General features: G+C 38.4%; 2 protein-coding genes across 3 annotated transcripts in view; both read right to left on the bottom strand.

Annotated features, from left to right (window-relative positions):
* Positions 1 to 826: 826 nt before the first annotated feature.
* On the bottom strand, positions 827 to 16,915 carry BBS7 (Bardet-Biedl syndrome 7). The gene is made up of 19 exons (XM_079306245.1): positions 16,783 to 16,915; positions 16,553 to 16,618; positions 15,289 to 15,351; positions 14,286 to 14,461; positions 13,553 to 13,739; positions 12,825 to 12,897; positions 11,821 to 11,937; positions 10,881 to 11,011; positions 10,268 to 10,352; positions 8,754 to 8,856; positions 8,009 to 8,201; positions 6,961 to 7,035; positions 5,809 to 5,874; positions 4,795 to 4,934; positions 3,703 to 3,867; positions 3,517 to 3,626; positions 3,306 to 3,409; positions 1,773 to 1,896; positions 827 to 1,474 (listed from the first exon to the last, which is right to left on the bottom strand). The coding sequence occupies exons 1-19, from the start codon at positions 16,816 to 16,818 to the stop codon at positions 1,341 to 1,343; spliced, it is 2,148 nt and encodes a 715-aa protein (XP_079162371.1). The 5' UTR covers positions 16,819 to 16,915; the 3' UTR covers positions 827 to 1,340.
* A 324-nt stretch (positions 16,916 to 17,239) lies between these two features.
* The window catches only part of TRPC3 (transient receptor potential cation channel subfamily C member 3), a 32,799-nt gene continuing 27,754 nt past the window's right edge, over positions 17,240 to 22,284 (bottom strand). Inside the window, exons 9-13 of one of the 2 annotated variants that reach the window (XM_079306332.1) lie at positions 21,201 to 21,410; positions 20,614 to 20,697; positions 20,032 to 20,107; positions 18,214 to 18,249; positions 17,715 to 17,802 (exon numbers count right to left, since the gene is read on the bottom strand). In XM_079306332.1, the coding sequence (XP_079162458.1) occupies positions 18,239 to 18,249; positions 20,032 to 20,107; positions 20,614 to 20,697; positions 21,201 to 21,410 (381 nt within the window). In that variant the 3' untranslated portion in view covers positions 17,715 to 17,802; positions 18,214 to 18,238. Of the gene's footprint in view, positions 17,803 to 18,213; positions 18,250 to 20,031; positions 20,108 to 20,613; positions 20,698 to 21,200; positions 21,411 to 22,284 lie in introns of both variants that reach the window. The other variant, XM_079306331.1, reaches the window with a different exon arrangement.

Genomic DNA, 22,284 nt, shown 5'->3' with positions numbered 1-22,284 from the left:
CGTTCAAGTAGCCCGCGACTCTTGAACCGCCCAATGGGCGAGCGCGGCGTCACGGCCGCGCCGGATGGGGCGGACAGAGGCACGGACGGACAGACAGACACGGGCGGACACCGGGGGCGGGGAGCGGCGGCCGGGGGAGGGAAAGGAGAGAGAGGAGAGCCCCGGGGCTCCCGCCGGGAGATGAGTGTGGGAAAGGTGCTGCAGCCCGCCCAGCCAGGCTTGTGACTGTCCCAGGAAATGGGGGAAAAGGAGGCTCGGGGTGCGGGGAGAACTGATCGCTGTACATCTCTGAAGGGAGGGGTAGTGAGGAGCCCGCAGCGAGGGGACACGAGGATGTGGCTTCAGGCTGAGACAGGGCAGATGCCGAGTGTCAGAGAATCGCTCTCCTTCCAACCATCCCCCTGTGCCCAGGGACACCTTTCACTGTCCCAGGCTGCTCACAGCCCCATCCAGCCTGGCCTTGGGGCATCCCAGCTTCTCCGGGCAACCTCTGCCAGGGCCTCACCACCCTCAGAAGGGACAATTAGAAAAAAAAATAAATTACCACTGTTAATTATCACACCATCCCTGGAGGTGTTGAAGAGGTGTCTGGATATGGCTGGGGAATGTGGTTCAGGGGTTGCAGTGATAATCAAAAGTTGATGGTTGGACTTGATGATCTCAAAGGTCTCTTCCACCCTTGATGATTCTATGTCACTTCAATAGAGTTGATCTTTTTTACTTGCAAACAGATCTCTGTCCCCACTGGCTGCTTCATCTCTTCTAAATTTTAAACAAAACCAAGTGAGTAAGTGGAGTTTAGAAATGAAGCACAGGGAGGCTGGAGAAGCACTGAGGAAGTTTAATGCCATCCATTCCTAAACAAACGTGGCTTTAAATGGAATTGTCATCAGTCTAAAATTGAGAGTTCTTCCCCCTCTGCACACACCAGCTACATCAAGTCTGGTGAGATTCTCACACCACATCCTCAACTCAAGTGGATAAACTAAAGCTTAAACACAGATTTCTCCCAAATCCATCCAAGTTTCTGGGAACCAGTTTCTTCATCCATTCTTGCAGCTTGGGGGACAGGCTACTGTCATCTTTAACAGTAGTGAAAACATTTTTGCCAAAAGGATATTTGGTATTTACATCTGATTTTTCTTCAGCTATTAACACTGTACATAAAACCTCTGCACAGTTAACATACACAACAGTTCATATGAAGTTTACTACTGTATCCAATATAATAATAAATATTAGTAAAACCTAAGAGCTGACAGTACAATGAAAGAGTAAAAGTGTTTGTAACTTGATACTGAAATGCCTTGGTTAAAAACAGAAAAATATTTTTTTCCTTGTCAGGCAGCATCAAAAAAAGCAATCAATCCATCTTGATCACAGCCATCCAGAATTTCCAGAAGGAGAGGAACTTTGGTTTTCACATTGGTGCCTTTAAATTTAAATTTATCTATGAAGAGATCTGTGATCATACCTGTAAAGGCAAAATTCCAGGAATTACTATTTATTTTCAATAGGAGGTATCTGTACTTTCAACTCATTATTACGTATTCCAGTTGTTAGAAGATTTTTTTAACTTCAAATTTAAACAATACTCTAATTGTGAACAAATCCAAGCCACTTAACTTTTATACATTCTTAAATGCCATCCTGAATTTGAACACAGTCTTTAACCATATCCATAAAGACAAGAATCATCTAAATACAAGCAGCTATTTCAGCCATCTCTAGACATGAATCCCCATTTAAATAAAGCTGAATTGTCAACAAACCATAAAGTCTCTCAAGATGTGCAGGCTGTCTCTTGTATTCCTCGAGCAGCTGATCTGCCTCTTCCAAAATGCTGCGGTATTTGGGGAGCAGGAAGTCCACGTTGCCCTCATGAACTTGTAATTCCTCAAAGACAATTTAAAATGGTCAGAGCTAACAGCAGCTAAGAGCAGGTAAAGTGAAATTAAGCTTAGATGTGTCAGAAGGAAGTACTTCAAAGGGAAGACAATCCCATTCTAAACTAGCAAGTGTTATTTTCAGAGTGCCTCATTTTCTAGTCTTCTAATGAAATGCCAGATGTCACTTCACAGACTGGATTCTCAAAATCCTGTATATTACAGCTTCCAGCTCTGAGCCAGAACAGGATCACACCATACAACTCAAGGCTTGACCACACCTTCATTTTTAGAATAAGGGAATTCCTAAAAAAGGTGTCAGAGTCAAATCTGAAGGTAAAAGTAAACTCTGAAAGTATCACTCAATTTATGACAGCAAAAAGTTTTGAAGGCCTCTTCTAAAAAGCCTCAGTCTATCAGCAGACCAGTTTGGGATGGTTGACAGCATAGATCTTTTTCTCCTCCAGAGAAAGGCACTTCTGTTCTAGACAAGAGGTAATTATGTTGTGCACTGTGAGTCTGCTGGGATAACAGCTTTCATCAAACATTAGATTATTTTACTGTCTGTCAGTAAGTTATCATCCAAAAAATGAGTGACCAAAATATTTGTTGAATATTTCCCACCTAAAACAAGCAAGACCACTATTATTGCACAAACACAATATGCATTAAGAATAAATTCTCTATTATAGTTTACACCCCTAGTTTGCCAAACCAAGCCCAAGTAAAACCCTTTAAGTTAATAAAGATTCACACTGTTCTCATTGGTAGCCAGCCTTTCTACTATTTAAAGAGCTCTGACAGCATTTGATTCTCCCAAAAGCACAAGAGAGAACTGGTTGAATGTTTTCACCTCACATTAAATAAAAAATACCAACTTGATGATGGTGAGCTTTTGACAAGAAAATCCTGGTTGTTGGAAAAAAATCCAAGAACTGAGACAAGCTGCCTAACTGGTATCTCCCAAAGGCTATTGAGGAGGGTATTAAGCAAAAGATTCAAAAGCACATTATTCAGAAATTATGAAACAATGGGGTGAAGTCCAAAGCAAAGTTGTTGCATGTGGACTGGATGACCTAAAAAACCATAAAAGTTAGTGGAAAGAGGGACAGAAGGTGCTGGAAAATAACAGCAGGCTAGGAGAGAACATTAGATGATAAAGCTGGCTGCCCTTCTACCATCCAATTAAAGCATCAGTAATCCCACATGTTGTTCACTAGTTATATAGCAAAAAAGAGAATTTTCCTTGAAGAAATTTGTCTCCTAGACATTTCAAATGCATTTAATTTAATTTAAGGGAACAGAAGGGGAACAGATCCCCACACAACACTCACCTCACTTGAGCCATGGTCTGGTATCTTATGCTGTCAGTTTTTATGCCCCCATAAAAAATCAAACCCCAGGAGTTCAGATACTTACTCTCAAAGCATCTATTAAGTGAACCTTCTTGGCCAGCAGCTGCTGATACTCTAATTTAGGGTGGATAAGCTTTAATGTGTGCCTCACAGATTCTTCATTTACATCTAGCAGGGAGCAAAAAAGAACCCCAACAATCAAATGAGTACTACATATTTCATTTATGGGAATAACAAATAAACTCAAGGACAACAAAGGAGAGAAGAATTTTTACCATATGATATGTTGAGATTAATCTTCCTTTTAGTAGCCTCTTTGGAAAGCACATCTTTGAGGATGGATATTGTAGAGATGTTGTCAGATTTAAAATATCCCTCACCTTTTCTATAAAAGAAGAAAAATTTTAAATAAATAACCTTGAACACACATGCATGCATTAGGTTTAGTAATTGTATTTTACCTGTAGGTACTTTCAAGCTGTGTTCCCAGGAAAGTGTTCTGAAAATAGAAGGTGATGCACTCTCCAGCAGGAGTCTTTTCAGGCACCTCAGGCAAGCAAAACACAACCCAGGAGTGAATTTCAGCAAAACTGAACTGGCCTTTGAGCATCAGTGTATTCATGGGCCTGTGACATTGTGAAATTAAAAGAGAAAAAGGGCAGTTAATACTTAAGAAGGAGGGACACTGTAAAAAAAAGTTTACCACCAGTTCCACGTGGTGGTTTCCTTTTAATCAGCACCCTGTTAAAAAATCAGGTCTCTCCCTAAGTACAGATATATATTGCAGATTACAGCTATTTTCCTGTACTTCAAAATGCAAAGCTACATGCACATTCAAATTTTACCTCCCACTAGGCATGTCAGATCTAGACAAAAACAAGTTGGAAGTTTTGATGTCCCATTGCAAGTTGTTAAACCTGAAATTTAGGACAAAGGTAAATAACTGACAAGAGCAAATATGACTAAGACAGTACTGTAAACCCCAGATGTAGCATTTTTATCAAAAACAAGGCATAGTGGAACGCATTTGCACATTGAAGCCTTTGATATCCTCACTTCAGTCTTTCAGTTTTGGTTTGAACAAGCAGATCCTTGGAGGCAATAGAAGATGTAAGCTGAAGGTAGGCAAAATCCAACAGAAATTATGTAAAATAGTAAACTCCAATACAGAGAGATAAAGGTAAAAGAAGTCTTGGCTCAGTTTTGAGGCTAAGTTAGCTGTGAGAAAAAAATTAGGGGAAAAGGGTGGAGCAGAAAATGAGGCTGAAACTGAAAAGACACAATTACCCTACAGAGGAAGGTTTCCTCTCTACCACACCCTCAGCTCTACCAACACATGGGGCTGAACTATAACCCAGGGCAGTAAAATGAAAAATAGCCTCAAGAATGGCAAGGAACCCATTTAATCCATAACTTCTATTATAAAATCCATTAAATGGAACTACAGGCTCGAAAGTGAAGGTCAGGGGTTAGAAATTCCATACTTAAGTTTACAGAGAAAATGTTTCAGCTGGCTTGTGTGAAAAAAAGTATTGATTTTTCTATGCACATACCTGTCCTCATCAATAGAATGAGTTCTTTGGTGAAGTGAGAGTGGCTTAATTTGATACTGATGAACTTGACAGGTTTTTGGTTGAATTCTGGGAGTTACATATGCCTGAAGTGTCCCGTACTGTCCTTCAATCGAGCGAACCTGCAGAGAGGAAAGAAGGACCCAGAGAAAAAGAAAAGGGAAAAAAATATTTTACCACTGTTGGGAAATTAAGTGAATATTTGAAGTATGTTAAGAAAAACCTCTAGTCTTTCAAGAATATTTGTAGTACTGTATTTACTTGATAGTGCCACTATACATAAAGCAGGTGAGTTTTAAAACTAAATGGAGCACAGTCCAGTGAAGTGCTGCTGTATTAGATGAACTAAATATTAATAAAATAACATCATCTAACTAAATTTCTGATCAGTTAAAAAGCCTCAAAATTGAGAGTTTTATGTAAACACATATCACATTAGGAGGCTGCAGGAAAAAAGAAAAGCTCATGCCTGTGTGCATGCTGAGCATTTTTCTAATCAGGATTTCCTTCATTACTTCCTGTGGTGGTTAACATAAAATGTGTGAATTTGGTGCATTCTTAAAAATAAACTCCAAAACACCCACATGCCTTTAAGTATAATAAGCATGGGATGTCAGGATTTGCTTCCTCTCCAAAATACAATTTGAGTCTCTATTCCCTTGTAAGTTCCCAATGTAACTTGCTTCAAACACTTCAGAGGATAAACAGTGCCAGAATGTTCTTTCCCACACCTCCCTCAGCTTCAAGTGCCTTCAGAATCCTGTATTTCCCCAATCTGTGATGTCCTCCACTGCTTTCATCTCAGGGACACTCAAAAACACACCAAGCTCTCCTCAGATATATTTTTAGAAGCAAATAAAAAGGAACACAAACCCCAGATTAGAAGGTCTCAGGAAAAAAAGAGGAGTAGAAACTGGACTGATCCACGTAGAGAACTCTGCATTCCAAAGCAGGACTAACCATTAATTTTATGGAACATATTTTTGAGCATTTTACCTTAAGTTCAAGTCTTGTAGTATTTGCTTGGCATCTGTAAGTTGCAAGAAGAAAGTTGCTATTTGGCTGAAAAAAAACCAAACCAAAACAAAAACAAAACAAACTTCAGCAGGAAAGTAATACTAAATAGGTCTGTAGATTCACAAAAATTTTACAGGTCTGTTTTACCTGTAGATATGTTACAGTGAAGTTTTTGCTATGCATGTACATTTATTTACAAAAGTTAAATACAAAAAAAGCAGTCCTTGGTTCTTCTGAATGTTCCAATTAATTTTAATTATGATAGAATTAAAAAAAAAAATCTTTCTATAAGGAGAATACAACCAAAGCATCTTATACTCTTTAATATCTCTATGAAGATTACATAGATACCTACTTTTCATCTGAAAAATGCATGTCAGACTGCCCCACTCAATATTAGTTCAACATTCAAAAGCTAAAAGAGGATCAGTAAGAAAATAGACCCCAAAAAGCACTAAATTAATCACCATAACTGGCACAAAACCTAAAATAAAAAGGATTTTTTGAAAATTATTTCTGGGAGCTCCAGGGCAGAACAATGATGTGCAAATTCAGTTGTGAAAACTAAAATAAAGGACTGTTAGAGGGGAAAAGATTTTACAGAAGATTTTCGTAAGTTAAGGTAGTTTCTGGATTTTCTCCCTGGCCCTCAGCGTCAATAGTAATTCTGGAACTATTTAAGTCTGTAGTTATTATATATTAAAAAAGGCCATGCAAACATTTGACTCCCCACACAGCAGAACTGTCACATTCTAAAGATATTTCTTAGAAATTAACTATTCACTTAAATTAACTTTTCATCTAAACAAATTGAAATCAAATGTACATGAGTCTATGAAATCCAAAGAAGAAGCAATACTGAATGTCTCACACAAGCCTCCTCAGGAATGAAAATAAAGGAAGAGAGCAGCTATTTTTGTACATATTTAGGTTTGCCTTACATCAGGACCTGCCTTTAACTCCTAATTCTGCAGTATCTCTAATGAAGCTGTGCTCACCACAATTACCAAATGAGTAGTTTAACTGAATGTATTTTAAATCAGGGATATATAAATCCAAGTTCTATTTTTACTACACAATATTAAGAGTTTCCATCATACCATCTCTACAGACATCCTCTGCTTCACTCACCTCAGAATCACAGCTGCTAAAACTGACAACAGCAGAATTTTTATCCACATCCAGCAGGTCTAGTGGGACATCACTCTGCACAACACAGGAGGAAGGAAAAATAAAGAGCTTATGCTCCTGAGTAGCTCCAAGTGCATTTATCCTCTGAGTGTCATCAATCTTGGTAATAAGGGAGAGGCAAGGAGATTGCTTCATCTCAGAGGCAAAAGCCTAACAGACATGCAGCTTACTACTTAATCCTGGAGTAACATGATGGTCTTTTTCTTATTCCCTGACAGAGTCCTGAACTCCTAGGGGGGCTGGCTTACCACAACCTCAGTGTAAAATCTGTAACTGTCTTTCAGACATGAAAGGTAGATCAAACAATTTCATTATTTCTCATTTAGCCAAGGAAATATCTGATATTCTACAGTGGCAAATGAGCTGTAGCTTAGCATGGCTCTGTAACCTCCTTAATAAAAACAGGATTTTTATTAAGAAGTGAAAAACAAAATCCTACAATAATTCTTTCCCATTTGTTATAGAAAACTCAACTCAGAAATTCCTCCTTGCCACATTTTTCTCCTCAGGCATTTCCCATAAGAAGGTAATTCAGTACTGTTACTCTTTCTGACTACCAAAGATGGCATTCATTTCAGCTGATACAGTAGGAGGAATAATTAATTAAGGCTGCTGTGATGGGCAGGAGTATTTCTCCCCAACTGCACACAAATCAGATGCTGTTCCACACTGAAAGTGAACAGGTGGCCCATAACATTCTGAAATTAATTTTCCACTACACAGGGCACTTAACTGGTGAGTGAGGATGTGCACCTCATTTAACTGGTGTTTAAATAAGGACATGCAAAAGCAAACACGAAGTTATAAGAAATTACCTGTTAGAGCAGGTATTTTGGTCTATTCTGGTAATGTAATATTGCTCTGCTCAACACAAATTTCCCTAACAAACATGTCCTTAAGATGCTATAATTTGGTTTTTTGAATGAGAAAGTCTCTGAGTGTTTTATTGATGCATCAAGAAAGCCAACAAGAACAAAGCCCCACTGACCTGCACCAGGACATTATCTATGGCTGTCTGCACCTCCAAGATGAGGCTGTAGCTGGCATCATCCTTGTTCAGTGTGAACTTGTCATTCACACTGAAGGCAGGTACTGAGGAAACTGCAGTGCTGGATTGAGAGGAATGCTGGTATTTCTCCCGTTCATGAAGTACTTTTATCTGCAATTGTTCCAACTCATTCCTAAAAAAGTGAAACCACTCATCATGTCTTTAAGAAAGGTACATATAGAGCTACCCTGGAAATTAAGTAGTTTAAACTTGCAAAGCAATTCTGTTTATCTCCTGTGCTTAATTTTCTAGCCAGAAGTGACTGATGAATCCCCTTCGATGTACTTAGCAAAGATAAAATAGAAACTGTATCACATGGACAAATGGATTTTATGTGTTCATTGCCAAAAGAGGTTTTTGAGACACAGGAATGGACAATCTTTTTCATTCAAGAGTACAATGCATTTGAATAATATGGCAGTGAGTTCTTTCCTGCCATCACTTAGAAGCTAAAGAGCAGCAAGGAAGAAAGGAATCTTATCTTGCTGATACTGAGGCAGAAAGCAAAGAGGACATCATCAGAAAAAGACTGTGAAATGACCCTGCTATTCATTTCTACTTGGAAAAGGTTTGATCCCACTTCTAGATATATTAATGATAAAGAAAATCCAGTGAGATAGAGAGATGACATTTCAGCTTTTAACATTTCCATTCTTCCATTTCAATTTCTTTCTAGCACAATTACCTTAAGGATGAAATCTTGCTCTGCATTTCTTGACTTAATTTTAGTTCTTCACCTGATCCACCTTCTCTATGGACAGGTTCTGTAGTCAGTCCTGTCAGCCAGCCTAAACCAATATATGAAGTTTATATTCCTTATAAGCTAAAGAAAAAATTCTACACTCAGCTATTTCATATGTGGAGTGATGTTTGTTCCACACACTTGGTAGAGAGAATTGAGCCCAATTTAATCCTTTCTTGTAGGATTAATCCTAGACACTGAGCATCATTTTCTATGGGATTAACTCTTAAATTGGAAAACATAACTTTTTTTTTCCATCAAGTGCTTTGAGCAATAAATTCCTCTTTAACAGTTTTTAACTGAGAAGTTGGATTTTTTCCTCACCTCTCTTTTTCTGACAAAACCTTGAATTATTGGCAGTATTGAAAACAAAATAAAAGCTGTGCAACGTGTTCATAGCAAACTGGATGCTGTTCAGTGGGCTTAGAGGTTGGATGCTGCTGCTTGAAAAATTTAGCTTGTTAAATTACATTTATTTATAAAAAACAATACTAATGATATTCTGATATCTCAGGGATGATATGCAGACATGAATTGGTGTTCATAACTCTGGTTCCTTGCCAAAATCAGTTAGTGCACATCCTAGCAGAATTCACCTTTGAAAAGCCCACAGGGGAACACAGGTTTTCACTTTTCCCCTTTCTTCTATGATCCATGGATCTTTACAACATTCCCACTAAAAGAATCCACAAAGGACTTAGGCTGCAACAGTACCATGGCCAGTCATACCAAAACAATTCATATGAGGTCAGGTGTAAGTGTCTTTTGATCACTCACAAATGTTTAAAAGAGTTACTTGGAACACCATTATTTCTTAGTAACTGACTGAGGATTGTATCTTGCCAAATGACATGAATTTCATCACAAGGAGTTTCAATAGGTTAAATTTTAGCACTGAAGGTAACTGAAGAGAGAGAATTAGCAATATTTAAGCTCCCAGCAGCTGACATATGCAGCATGTTTATCATGGCCTCTGTCACAGACAGGCCAATAGCTCAAGACTTACAAAGGAGCTGCTGAGATGCCTCACATAGGGGAGCTTTATTTTCTACTAAAATCAAAATCAATTCCATTTAAATCACTGTGAAACTGGAAAGGAATGAAATTACATAAAATACTGAAAAATAAAAGAAAAACATGCTTGTATATCAACATTTTTCATATACATTAAAAGATATTAACTAATTTCTTCAGACATACTCATTAATTCACTACAATAAGGCAGCAGTTTACACCAAAATATAGCCAGTCACTGTGTTACACATGATGAATATCTTAAAATATAGAATCCCCACAATTTAAGTAAACTTTTTTTAAAAAGTCTAAATATTAAATCAGAAGAGATCTTTTCAACACAAAATTTAAAGAGATGTGTGAGTTGCACTACAAAAACAACCTGCTTCATTTTATCACCTCACCACACATGGCATTTATTGTGTCAATGATATGAAGCTTACCTGAGTATGTTGCTGCTAAAATTTCATCATAGCCATCTTTTCCCACACAGCCACCCTGGATTGATGCAATGCTCTCTGATAAAGCCTTCAAAGCAGAAGGAAAAAAATCACTGCACTCATTTTAGAAGTTTTTAGAAGATTCTAGATAGATAGACAGTGTTTTTCCAGCAGAAATTAGTAATCTCATTGAAGTGAAATGATCCCTCTGGATCCAATTACTATTTTAATCAATTGGTAACCAAAGTAATTATGCTCAGTGAAGCCCTGGCAGCTTCCATTTATTAACCTGTAAATCACAGACCAAACACAACATCTTCAGTTTTTCCACTGAGAGCTACTCTGTATTAGGTTTCACCCAGCAGTCCACTAAGCCAAAAGTTTAACACACTCTCTACATTATTACATTTTTATTTAAATCACAACTACTTCACTTTCTGGTTCTTATCTGTTTATTTATTTATTTATTTATATTAATCCATACTGATTTGAAGTTCATATTGTCAAGGTTACAAACCTTCAAACCACATTTTTTAGCAATAATAATCACGTAAGTTTTGAAATGCAGATTTTTAATTATTTTTTTTCCAGCAGAGTATGAAGAATGAGGACTCACATAATCATGTCGAAGGACAGGATCATCAGCACTCTCAAAGTTATAAATCTCTATCATTCCATCATCTCGTCCAACAAGTAATTCCTTAACTCCATCTCCCAGGATGTCAAAACTATCAATACACAGAATACCTAGTGAAGAAGAAAACAAAGCCATTTGCTTCATCTTTATTAGTTTATAATACAATAATACATAGGCCACACTCAGTTACACAGAAAGAGACTCCTGGCCAGCTTTTAAGATAATAATAATGAGATTTCTGGATGAGTCCTTGAGGTTTTGTGCTTCAGGTTCAAGGTCAACTTTTATGGCTCCATATTTCATAGAAAGACTAATACTAAGAAGCATTTTAAGAAAATAATGTGGTGATAACTCTTATAATTAAATAAAAATGTATTTATACATTCTATTCCTGATCTCCTTTACAAAGCAGTATGGGCAAATAGATGCTCCAGAAGCAGCACTCCAAGGCTAAAACTGGGAAAGTTTTTATCAGTTATTTGGGAGACATATTCTACCTTCAGACAAAACCCTTTACTATGACTCTTTAGAGACTTTAAAACCACTGAACATCTGATAAGTTTGGCAGGTATATTTGCCAAATATACACACAGTTAGAAATAGAAAAATTAGAAACAATCAATTATATTTGAATCAACACTGTTTTACAAACCCCACTTTAAAAATAGTATAAAAACAAAAGCTTGCTAAATACTGGAAATAATATGAATTCAAAATCCAAAGCAAGACAAACTGATTAAAATTATTTGTCAGAAAATCAGAAGAATTAAAAGAGACCTTAGTCGTATTGATATCACATACTGACACAACCACAATATGCCTCCAAAGTTATCTATGAATATAAATTTCTGATTACCCTACTCTTAACAAAGCCTCAGGTATGCTGGAAAGGTAAAGAGTGACAAATTGAGACACATACCCCCTCTCTTCTTTTCATTTCCAATTTCCCACCTTGGTATTGCCTGGGTACCAGTAATCTGGGTGAGACCCAATTTCCCATCAGAAGTCCCGTACACAATCTCTTCCCCAGAATCACCTAAACACAGAAACTGAATTTAGAATTGATACAATCAAGCATACCAGCTTCAAAATGTTGTGTAGTTATACCCTGCAGCCCATGGGAAAGACAACACTGAATTAGTGACGTGCAACAGAACTGTCAGGCTTCAAAACCAAAATCAAATCCACAAAAACTGCACCCATCCTGATCATTTCCTTGTGGCTATCACTACTCTGTGTTTGGCTGCACTCCTGCACTGGAGTTCTGCCTAAAAACCAGTCAGAATCTACTACTACATATTTCAGCAAAGTCAGGCTGAGTATAAAGGTGATTCAATGGACTTTACAGAAGAAAAAAGGAGAAATCCTTCCAGAACACACACCCAGCAGTGAATGTTGTGCCAAAATTTCAGCAATTAACTTTTCCAAATCAGCTCTGGATGTTTGTCACACAATCTAACTGAAACTAAATTAAGCACCAGATTAACACTCTAAAGCGATTTCTATGAGGTTAGAGCAGATTAGCAAAGAGGATGATCAAACTATTTTAAGTTTGAACCTTCCAGTCTTAGTTTATGTTAGCTCTACTCAATATTCTCATCCATCTATGCATTCCAGTTATGGAAATCCATGTGTAAGAGAAACACAAACCCAAAACCTGGACATGGCCCCCAAAAGTCTGGGTTGTTTTTACACAATGAGACCCCTAGTGTTATAAGAGGCCTTCAATTAAATGTGAATATAATTTAGAACTGTCTAAAACAGTCACATCTCTGTGTCTATTTATATGTAAAAAAATTACCTCACTTTCCTGCTGTGTTTTTAGCATCAGCTTAAAAATCAGACAAAATAATTAACAAAGACACGTTACAAAATCTTAACGTGTATTATTATTAATTACGTGTATATTCAAAATCTTGTTACCCCCATTGCCATTGCTCAGAGCAAGAACAGTAGGTGGTCCAGGAAGTTCTACTTCATACAGCAAATCAGATCCCTAAAGACAAAGAGAACAATCTTAAATGAGTTTGTTAAAAAAACCAAAAATCCCACAACCAAAACAACAAACCACCAGCTACATACTAAACCAAAGCCCCACAACAACAAAATTATTATGGATCATACTAAAAGGTAAGATTTATTTATTCAAACTCCTATGGGAGAACAATTTCTAAGCCAAAACCAGGGTGAAGTCTGTAGAAATAAAACACAGGACTCTTGAAACATGTTGTTATCATTAAGAATGATGCAGGAACTCATCTGGCAAATTAATATGTTAAACCACTTAGTATCACTCAAGACGTGTCGCAACAGTAATTTATGAGAGCAAGAATTCCCAAAGTGATAAAGACTTCAGGAAATTAAATGTATATCTGAGTACTTTTACTTAGAAGGGACCAATTTGTCATTGACTTCCACCTATGAATTCCAAAGTCTGTTTATAGTGGTTTCATTAATCCTCATTTTTTGCAAGTTTACGATTTTCCTTTAAAAAAACAACAGAAAGGGAATGCAGCAGCAGCAATGCTGCCAAGTAAGGCACAATACACTGATCCTTATGATGTTTAAGCCATGCTGATATATATTCCCTTAATAATTAGTCCAATTCCATAGCATCCATACATAAAACATAAAGAAGGAAGCATTTTAACCTGTAACACCCTGAGGATTCTGTCCTGACACGCAAGCACCGGTGTGATGCAGTTCACTTTGTCTACAGGAAGGCAGAGAACATCATTGATTTTATCTCCTGATAGGAAGTAGTGCTGGTCCTTGCAGTCACAGTAATGGTTATAGACGTAGCTTGCACAGAGAAAGAGATCTGCTCCTGAAATGTACCTGAGGAAAAGAAAACACTTCCTGTAGCATCTTGCTGCAGCAAGAGTTTTTTATGCTTTTATACCTTATTATGCTTGCAGCTCAATTATGGGGCCCTACAAGCTGTTCTAGCTTTTAGAGTTCTGTATAAATATTAAATCCATGTGGTTTCTATAGCTCTCACATTTCTACTTTGTCTTCAGGTAAATCCCTAAGAATATCTTTATAGGAATTTCATGACTATATTCTTTATGCTGATTTGTCAATGGCAGCATCTCACGACACAATCCAAAACAGGATTGCTCCAGGAGCTATGTGGACAGGACACACTGTGGCAATAACCCCAGCCCTGCTCACACAGATTTTGCAGTGCTGTGAGTGCCTCCAGACCACTCCCAATTCCCCCTACACTTCCAAGACTTCTCCATGATATTCCAAATTCCTCCTACAGGTTGCAGCAAGACTGGCACCTGGTGTCACCTACACAATATGCTGAAAATCATTGCATAAAATCACAGACTAACAATCTGCTACAGCTCTCAAAAAAGTGCAAAATATCATACATACATAGCTTTGATGCTTTCAGCAAGGTTAGTTTCAAAGGAAAGAAACTGCTTCCCTCTTTTTGTGAAACCTCTGACTTCAGATCCAGTAGCCACAAAAATTTTCTCTTGTGGTGTATTAAGAGCTCCTCCCAGCTCCAGTCTGGAGATCTTTTGTCCTGGCAGTGTCTTGAACACTGGCTGTCAACAGAAAAGCCATTTTCATCATCAAAATATCATATTTATGGTAATCTTTTAACAAAAAGGATAAGAAATTTCTTTACAATTTCTGGAAAACTAAGATGCAATAGGTTGTACACAGACAAAAAAAATCTGTGTACTTATCTTCAGAATCACAGAGCAATCAAGCATTTGACCAGTAAATAAATACAAAAAGCTTTAAAACATTATAAATGAAGACTTAATTACTTCAGTGTTATTTATTAATTATTGGGGAAAATTCAGCACTACTATCAGCAGTTTTGTTTGTGGTTTGTTTTTTATTTTGAAGAACAACACACATACTCCCACCCTCTACATGTTACATTCTTATTCCAGAAGTCTACATTGATTTATTTGTATTGCTATAGAATATTTATGAGCTAACCATGAACTTCCTGGAGAAGAGAACCCATCAAAGAAAATATTTTTATTGAGCTGGGCATAAAAAGCAATCAGTTTGTCCAAATCCCTAAGGTGATTTAATGAATCTCTGCAGGTTTTTGTCCCATTACAATAACTGTGTATGTGCCCAGGTTTAAGCCCAACTTAACTGAAGTGCAAAATGTGTGGAAATTACTTTTTCTGGTGATGATACACATTAGTTTTTGACTCTAACTGTGGAAGATCCTGTGCCTGACCTGGCATGAGATTAGCATGCCCTCACCACAGTCAGGCATCAGTCCACAGCTCTACTTAGACACATTCCACAGGCATCTGATTTGCCATTTCAATAAAAAATGGACTTTCAAAGTTTACTGGGAAGAACATTTCAAATATAAAATTTTAAATGGAACATTTCCACTTACCACAGCTTCTCCCTTTTTTATGCCAAAACATGTAACGACCCCATCCTGATCTCCAACAACCACCTTCAAAAGTATAACACATTGTTATTTTTTATTACACACACAGCTGTGATTTTAAATAATGCTCTTCCTGTATTGACAGAATCACAGAATGGTTTGGGTTGGAATGGACCTTAAAGATCATTCAGCTTCAACCCCTTGCAGGGCAGGGACACCTTCCACAATCCCAGGCTGCTCAAGTTCCATCCATCCTGACACTGAACACTTCCAGGGATGGAGCAGCCACAGTATCCCTGGGTAACCCTTGCCAGTGCCTCACCACCCTCACAGGGAAAATTTTTTATTAATATTTAATCTAAACCTACCCTCTTCTCAGTTTGAACTCATTTCCCCTTGTCCTGTCACTCCATGCTATTGTCAATAGTTCCTATATTACAAAATTAATGATATTTTAATATATTTAAGGACTCAAAATTCTAGAGTACTTAATTACATATAGGAGTATACTTTAAAGATTTATATAAAATGCCATAGATAGGACACTGAACAGCAGTTCAAGTACAGGCATTTACAATCCTTTTCTTGCTTCTACTTGTAAATGGTGCATTTGTGAAGATTTGTGTTTTCACACTAAGACTTTATTATTGAAGGGGAAAAAAAGGCAGCTATTTTTATTGAGTTTCAATTAACTATTGAGTTAATTGAATCTTACATTCAGAAAAACTTAAAAAGAAATATTTCATAAAATCATCAAGGTTGGAAAAGACCTTTAAGGTCATCAAGTCCAAACATCAAGTTGTCAGTATTACTGTAACCCCTAAACCATGGCACCCAGTGCCAGATCCAGACACCTCTTCAACACCTCCAGGGATGGAGGCTCCACCAGCTCCCTGGGCAGCCTATTCCAATGCCTGACCATTCTAATAGTAAAACATATTTTTTAGTACCTGATCTGACTCTCCCTTGTCTCAGCTTCAGGCCATTTCCTCTAGTCTTAAGTGTCAGTAAAACTAAAATAGAAAAATATGGAGAAACTCCCTTGTGGTTTCAGCAACGCTGCAAACTACAAAAATTCCTTTCCTGAATTTTCTGGAGTTTTCCAATCCCAAATTAGCAATTTTTTTTCTATTGTTTTTCCTAACAAAAGCTCTTCCAAACGCCCAGAATGGGGGTAACCCTGTGACGTCCTATATCCAAGGAAACTCTGGAGATGATTAACGATAGGATGAGGCGCAGCACAGGAGAGGCAGCGGGCGGTCGGTACCTTCTGCGTGGCCTTCTTCCCGGAGGCGGGCAGCAGCCTCATCGTCTTCTGCGCCGTGACTCCCACCTGCGGATGGAAAAGCCGCTGCTGAGCGGGGCCCGGAGCGCCGGGACGCGCCTCGGGCCGCTCGCAGGCCCCGCCGCGCGGCCGCCCCTCGGCGCCAGGCGGGCCGTGCCCCCGGGACATCTCGTCCCGCTGCCGGGGCGCTGCCGGGGCGCTGCCGTGCCCACCTGCAGGTAATCCACGCGTGCCAGGCTCGGCTCCATCGCTGCCGCGGGACGCGCGTCCCTCCCGCGGGCACGGCGCGCCCGCCGCCGTCACCGCGGCAACCTCCGCGCCGAGCCCGCCTCCCATTGGCTGGGCGGGAGGGCGAAGGCGGGGCCGTGGCCTGGCAGGCACTGCGATTGGTCAGAAGGCTTGAGGGGGCGGGGCCAGGGGCGGGCAGAGGCGGGAGCGCCCCGGGACGGCTCCTATGGGAATCCGGGATCGGTGCCGAACCGTACGGGAGGAGTGGTTTATTTAACAACGAAGCCAAAAATACCAGCCCTGCACAGAGTCTGAGTTTAAAAAAATCCACTACCACTTACCTGGTTCTTAGTAACTCCTTGTGGTCATAACCATGAGTTCTGGGCTTACACGCGTTACTAGCACCACTAATAAAAAACAAGATTTCAAGTAATCCTCCACTCATCTCTAGTTGGTTTATTGTAGTATGAAAAATCCTATTTTGTACCTGGACACTGCAAGGAACAGAGTATTACGCTGTATCTGTTAATTTTTTTGTCTTGCAAATTTAGTGCAAAGAATTCTCTGTATGTAATCATAAACCTGTTAAAATATCAGCAATCGATACCATTATACCTTTTTAATGCATAAATGCAAAAAAAAAATGTTATGATAGTTCTTGCTTTTAGACAATTAAAATGAAGAGAGCAATCTTTTCGTGGTGAGTTAATAAAAGTTTCTAAGACTAAATTCCAGAGAAGCTGTACATAAAGTTATTTAGTGCTAAAAATCTACAATACATTTTTTTTCAAGTATAAGATACTGAAATATTATTGCCAATAAATAGTTGTGCTGTAGATGAAGCCACGGTTCCTTGTCCAATCATTCACATCTCAGCATATTAGGATTTAGTTTCTCACTGAGTTTATGTATTAAAATTGCCAACTCTTCTGTTGCTTGGGATTTGTCCTCCAACAGTTCATAGCGAAGACTGGAGATGTCCTGCTTGATTTCCTTTAATTCACCTGCATTAATAATGGAAAGAAACACTTGTTAGCAAAGTTAACATTTAGTCAATACTCTTCTGTTAAGTCACATCGGTGTCTATTTCAGATTTTCATCCCAAAATGTTCATGAGAGCAGGTACAGGATGGGTCAGGAAGATTTACCTCTCCTTCATTCTGAGTGAGATGTGTCTCCATCCCTAAATACTACCAAAGGAATTATATCAGTCCATAGCACTCCACATGTATACAGAACACCAAAGATTCCCAAAGGGCTGGACAAAGGTTAATGAATTAATCACACCAACACTGCTGAACAGCTGGTAAATATTAGTATCCCCTTTTTAGAGAGAAAAGGAAAAGAGGTTTCTTCTGAAGGGATGTGCCAAAATCACAAAGGAAAAGTGTGGCAAAGCTGGCAGTAAAACTCACAGCTTCAGAGCCTTTCTCCTCTTCTTTACCAACACCCTTGGAATTAGAAAAAGTCAACCAATTTAACATGATATTATAATTTGACACAAATATAAAAATCTAATTTAAACAAAGACAGATGTGAAGGCCAGGCTCGTAATAAGCAGCAGCATGTTCTCCCTTGTAGAATATTCAGTTCAAGAGCAAAAACTTTCAAAAATCTTCAAATACTGTTCTTCCAGCAAGTGTGAGGGATGTGAATTCTTACAGAGTATCTGCCTCTGGAAATGATTTGTCATGTACGAAATCAAAGAGTATGAAGAGACACCTAAATTCTCTAGTGATGCAGAATAGGGAAAATATCTAGACTTTTGTTAAAGTAGTTGTAGTACAGAGAAATGCCAAGCTTTTCTGTTTAGGGTGTAGCAGACTTAAAGAATTGTGTCTTCAGAGGCTGGGTCTGTGCTTTGGGTACCAACAAAATGCTCAGGACACAGCACTTGGCTGTGCAGCTGAAGAGTGAAACTCAAGGGTTACTTGCCCTGCTCAAAGTGGACTTTCCTCTACCCAGTAAAACATGATGCCAAAGCCAGAACCATGATGTCAGGAAACCCTGATTCTTCTGCACTGTCTTGCTAATTTAAACACATCTCTGCCAATGTCAAAGTGGCATCAGGGACCTGGAGAGGGCTGGTACTGCTGGTGACAGAACAGGCTTTTCATCAGTCACTAGATAGATGATTCTCCTACATCACAAAGCAGGAACAGGAGGAAAACAGTGGGAATTCAGGAGAGCAGCACACTGAGAGGATTCACTTTTAGGAGCCTTTCTGCTTTTGTCACTGACAATCACAGCTCTGTACAGCCACACAGGATGAAGAACTGTCAGGATAATAGTGCATGATGCTTCCTTTTGCAGGCACTGAGGGGGATTTAATTTAATCTTTTTTGCTCCCTGCTTCTTGCTGCAGAATTACAGGTAAGCAGACAGCAACTAAGAAGCAAAATAGAAGCTTTGCTGCCTTAGCTGAGAGCTGAGCAGCCCTGTCAGGCCCCTCACATCACACATGCACACAGCTGCCTGATGCTGCCATGCCAGTAAAACATCTGTCCATCACTCTATTGCTTGATAACATGCTAGCTAGAGTTTTTGTTTGGGGATCTGTCCAGAGCACAGGAGTTTGCTTGTTGGACTGCAAGCCTGTGTTTCCTTCCTGGAAAGCTGGAGGAAGGAGGACAAGCTTTGCCATAATCTCATCTGGTGTGTTAGGGTGTGCACCTGGAGCATGCACCTCTCACATCTGCTAGGAAGCTCAGATCCCACTGTTTCTCAAAAGGTCTCCCACTAAAATAGAGGTTACATTTGTCATTTTTTATCACCATGGAGCTGACTGTGGAGCTGTGTTTAATGATGGGCAGCTTCACAGGTGATTATCCCTCACAGCTTTATGAAGGCAGGACAAAGTAGTTCATGGTGTAAAGTGGCAGATTGTGTGTAATTGTGTGTTCAGTTAAATGAAACACAGAGGAAGATTCTGCAGCTTTGATTAGGACTCTGGAAGTGTGAATGCAGTTAATGGCTCCTTCACAGATTTCCTCTGTGCTCTCATTTTCTATCAGCAAAATGGGGCCCATAATATTTCTCAGTTCTACTTCTTTAGTCCTACTTTTCCATTTTTTTGGATGACATGGCCATACATCCATTACTATCTGAGCCTCAGTGCATGTGAAATAGAAATAACCCCTCTTTTCACTCAAAACCCCCGTGAATCACTGTAATACTGGTTCCTAAAACAACATGAAAAAATTTGCCTCTGAATATTGCAGTCTATTTCTTACCTTCATTGACTTCATCATTTTCTTTGTCCACTTGTGCTTTCAGAACATAACGTTTTATCAGTCTCTTCATTATTTGCTGCCAGATTAAAACAGTTATATAATAAGGTGAGATTATGTAATTAAGCATTGTTCCTTTTTCTTTCTTAGCTCTCTCTGTCACATCTGCCTAAGAGAAGAATGAACAGCCCCAGCTGAACCACTTGCCACAAATGGGCTTTTCTGGGGGCATGCTGAGAAAGGAAGGGAACAGCCAATCGAGTCAGCTTTCACATCCCTTACCCAGAAACTCATTCCAGATATTCCTTCCCCAGTTTCAGATGTTTGCTCATCACACTTTCCCAACTGGGACATCAAACAACAGTTTAAAATTCTGCACAAGGCATGAACTAGTTTTGAAATGCTTCAAATAATGGGCTTAGACAACAACTGTCTTGGTTTTTTTTCCCAAGAAGCATCTAGAGTTCAATTCCTACAGGAGGTCTTCTTTATCTGGTGAAGACAAAGTGTACTTGAAACATAAAACTCTGCTAGAACCTTCTCACAGTTCTATTACTCAGGACAGTGAACACTGGATGTACTTACCTGATAGCGTGTTGGCTGATTGAGAATGCTGTTAAAACTGTGGGATTCAAAAACTCTGGAGTTCGACTGAGTGAAAAGGTTTAACTAGGAAGAAATAGACAAAATAAATTATGGAATTCACAGTTAGGATTCAGCTCCATTATTCTTTTTCTTTAGACATATTGGGGATCTTTCCATTTTTTACTATATCAAAGTATTATTTTTCAAAAAAATAAGGTTGCCTTGAATTATATGTTGGTTTTGCTATTTTGTTTTTCTTTTAAATGCTGATAATTTTAGCCATCCTGTTCTGAGGAAATAGGATCTTTAATCAATATTCAAATAACTCCTTGTGGGAATTATTTGCATCTTGAAACACTCATCAATTTTTGTTTTAATTGTGTTTCCCCAGATTTGGTTGTTCTAACAAAATTTATGTCTCTTTCTTGTTTTATGCAGTGTAGGCAGTCTGAAATAGAGATTTATTTATATAAATTATTAATTACTATCATGAGAAGCATGGATTATAGGCTAAATCTAAAAAGAAAAGAAGACTGTTGAAATGGACACAAAATTCTTCAGTGCAATGAAAAGATCTCAGAACCTACCCTTGATTTGGAGTTGCCCATTCCCATTTCAATGTCCTTCTGTAGCCGTCTCCTCCTGCACTTAGAAAAGTTAATGATCCTCATGATGAAATAGAAAAAAGATTTGGGGCTTGGTACAAGACTGAAGGGTGGAGGTAATGTTTTTCCATCATCAAAATATGACAGCCAAAGTTTAGAACGAGCAAACTTCCACTCTACATCACTGTCATCCTGTGTTAGGAAATAAAACAGATGATGCTCTTGGTTTTTATGGAAAAACTAAAAAGTTTCCAAATTAAAAAAAGCTTCTTTCAATTGAAACAGCTTTGAAATATGTTTAGATAAAATGTTATTTTCTTGCTAGTAAGACTTCCAGCTGTTCTGCAAATGTGCAACCACTTTACTTAGTCTATTTTAACCAAATTTCAGTCATCTCTTAATGGCAACATTTCATTGAGAATACTTAGGTCAAGCACATGAAGCATTTAAACAAGGATAGTTTTTGCATCAAGTGAAAGCCAACATATAAACTCCCTGCTATTTGAAGTGGAGCTTTCAGGGGTTTTACAAGTCTTGTTTTTCTTATTAAAGTGGTCACATGAGTTTGGTACTTCCACAAGTGTTGCAGTATTAGACTCAAGGCATAAAATGGCTTAAAATGGTAGTGGTTCACAGCTTTTTACATAACCAGGATAAGCAATTCTGATTTATAATGGAGTATAGAAAATACAAAGTTTGTGGTCCTGAAGAAATTGTGTTAAATACTACAAACTTATTTTGTATTAATACATTCTTTCTGAATTATTCCAAGGCTGGATTATAGCTAGTTTTCTTCTGCTGAATTGCCTAACATTTCCCAGAACTCATTGAAAAGACTGTGAATGACATATCCATTTGTACACTATGCCTTAGATAATCCTTCTTCATGTGGGTGTGTGCCTGCTTCTGTGTGAACGTAGTACTCTTTGAACTCATGGTCTGAAAAGCTGGCACTATAAATACACTTCTACTTTCATTTCATCTACCTAAGATTTATTTTTGAAACCCAATACTCTACATTTTCTGATTTTTTTTTTAGAATTGGAGTTGAATGCCAAATATAGTA

Source organism: Erithacus rubecula, assembly GCF_903797595.1.
Source record: "Erithacus rubecula genome assembly, chromosome: 5".
In the NCBI taxonomy this organism is placed as follows: domain Eukaryota; kingdom Metazoa; phylum Chordata; class Aves; order Passeriformes; family Muscicapidae; genus Erithacus; species Erithacus rubecula.
The sequence above is the reverse complement of the archived record's forward strand: the minus strand, read 5'-3'. Positions and strand labels throughout refer to the sequence as shown.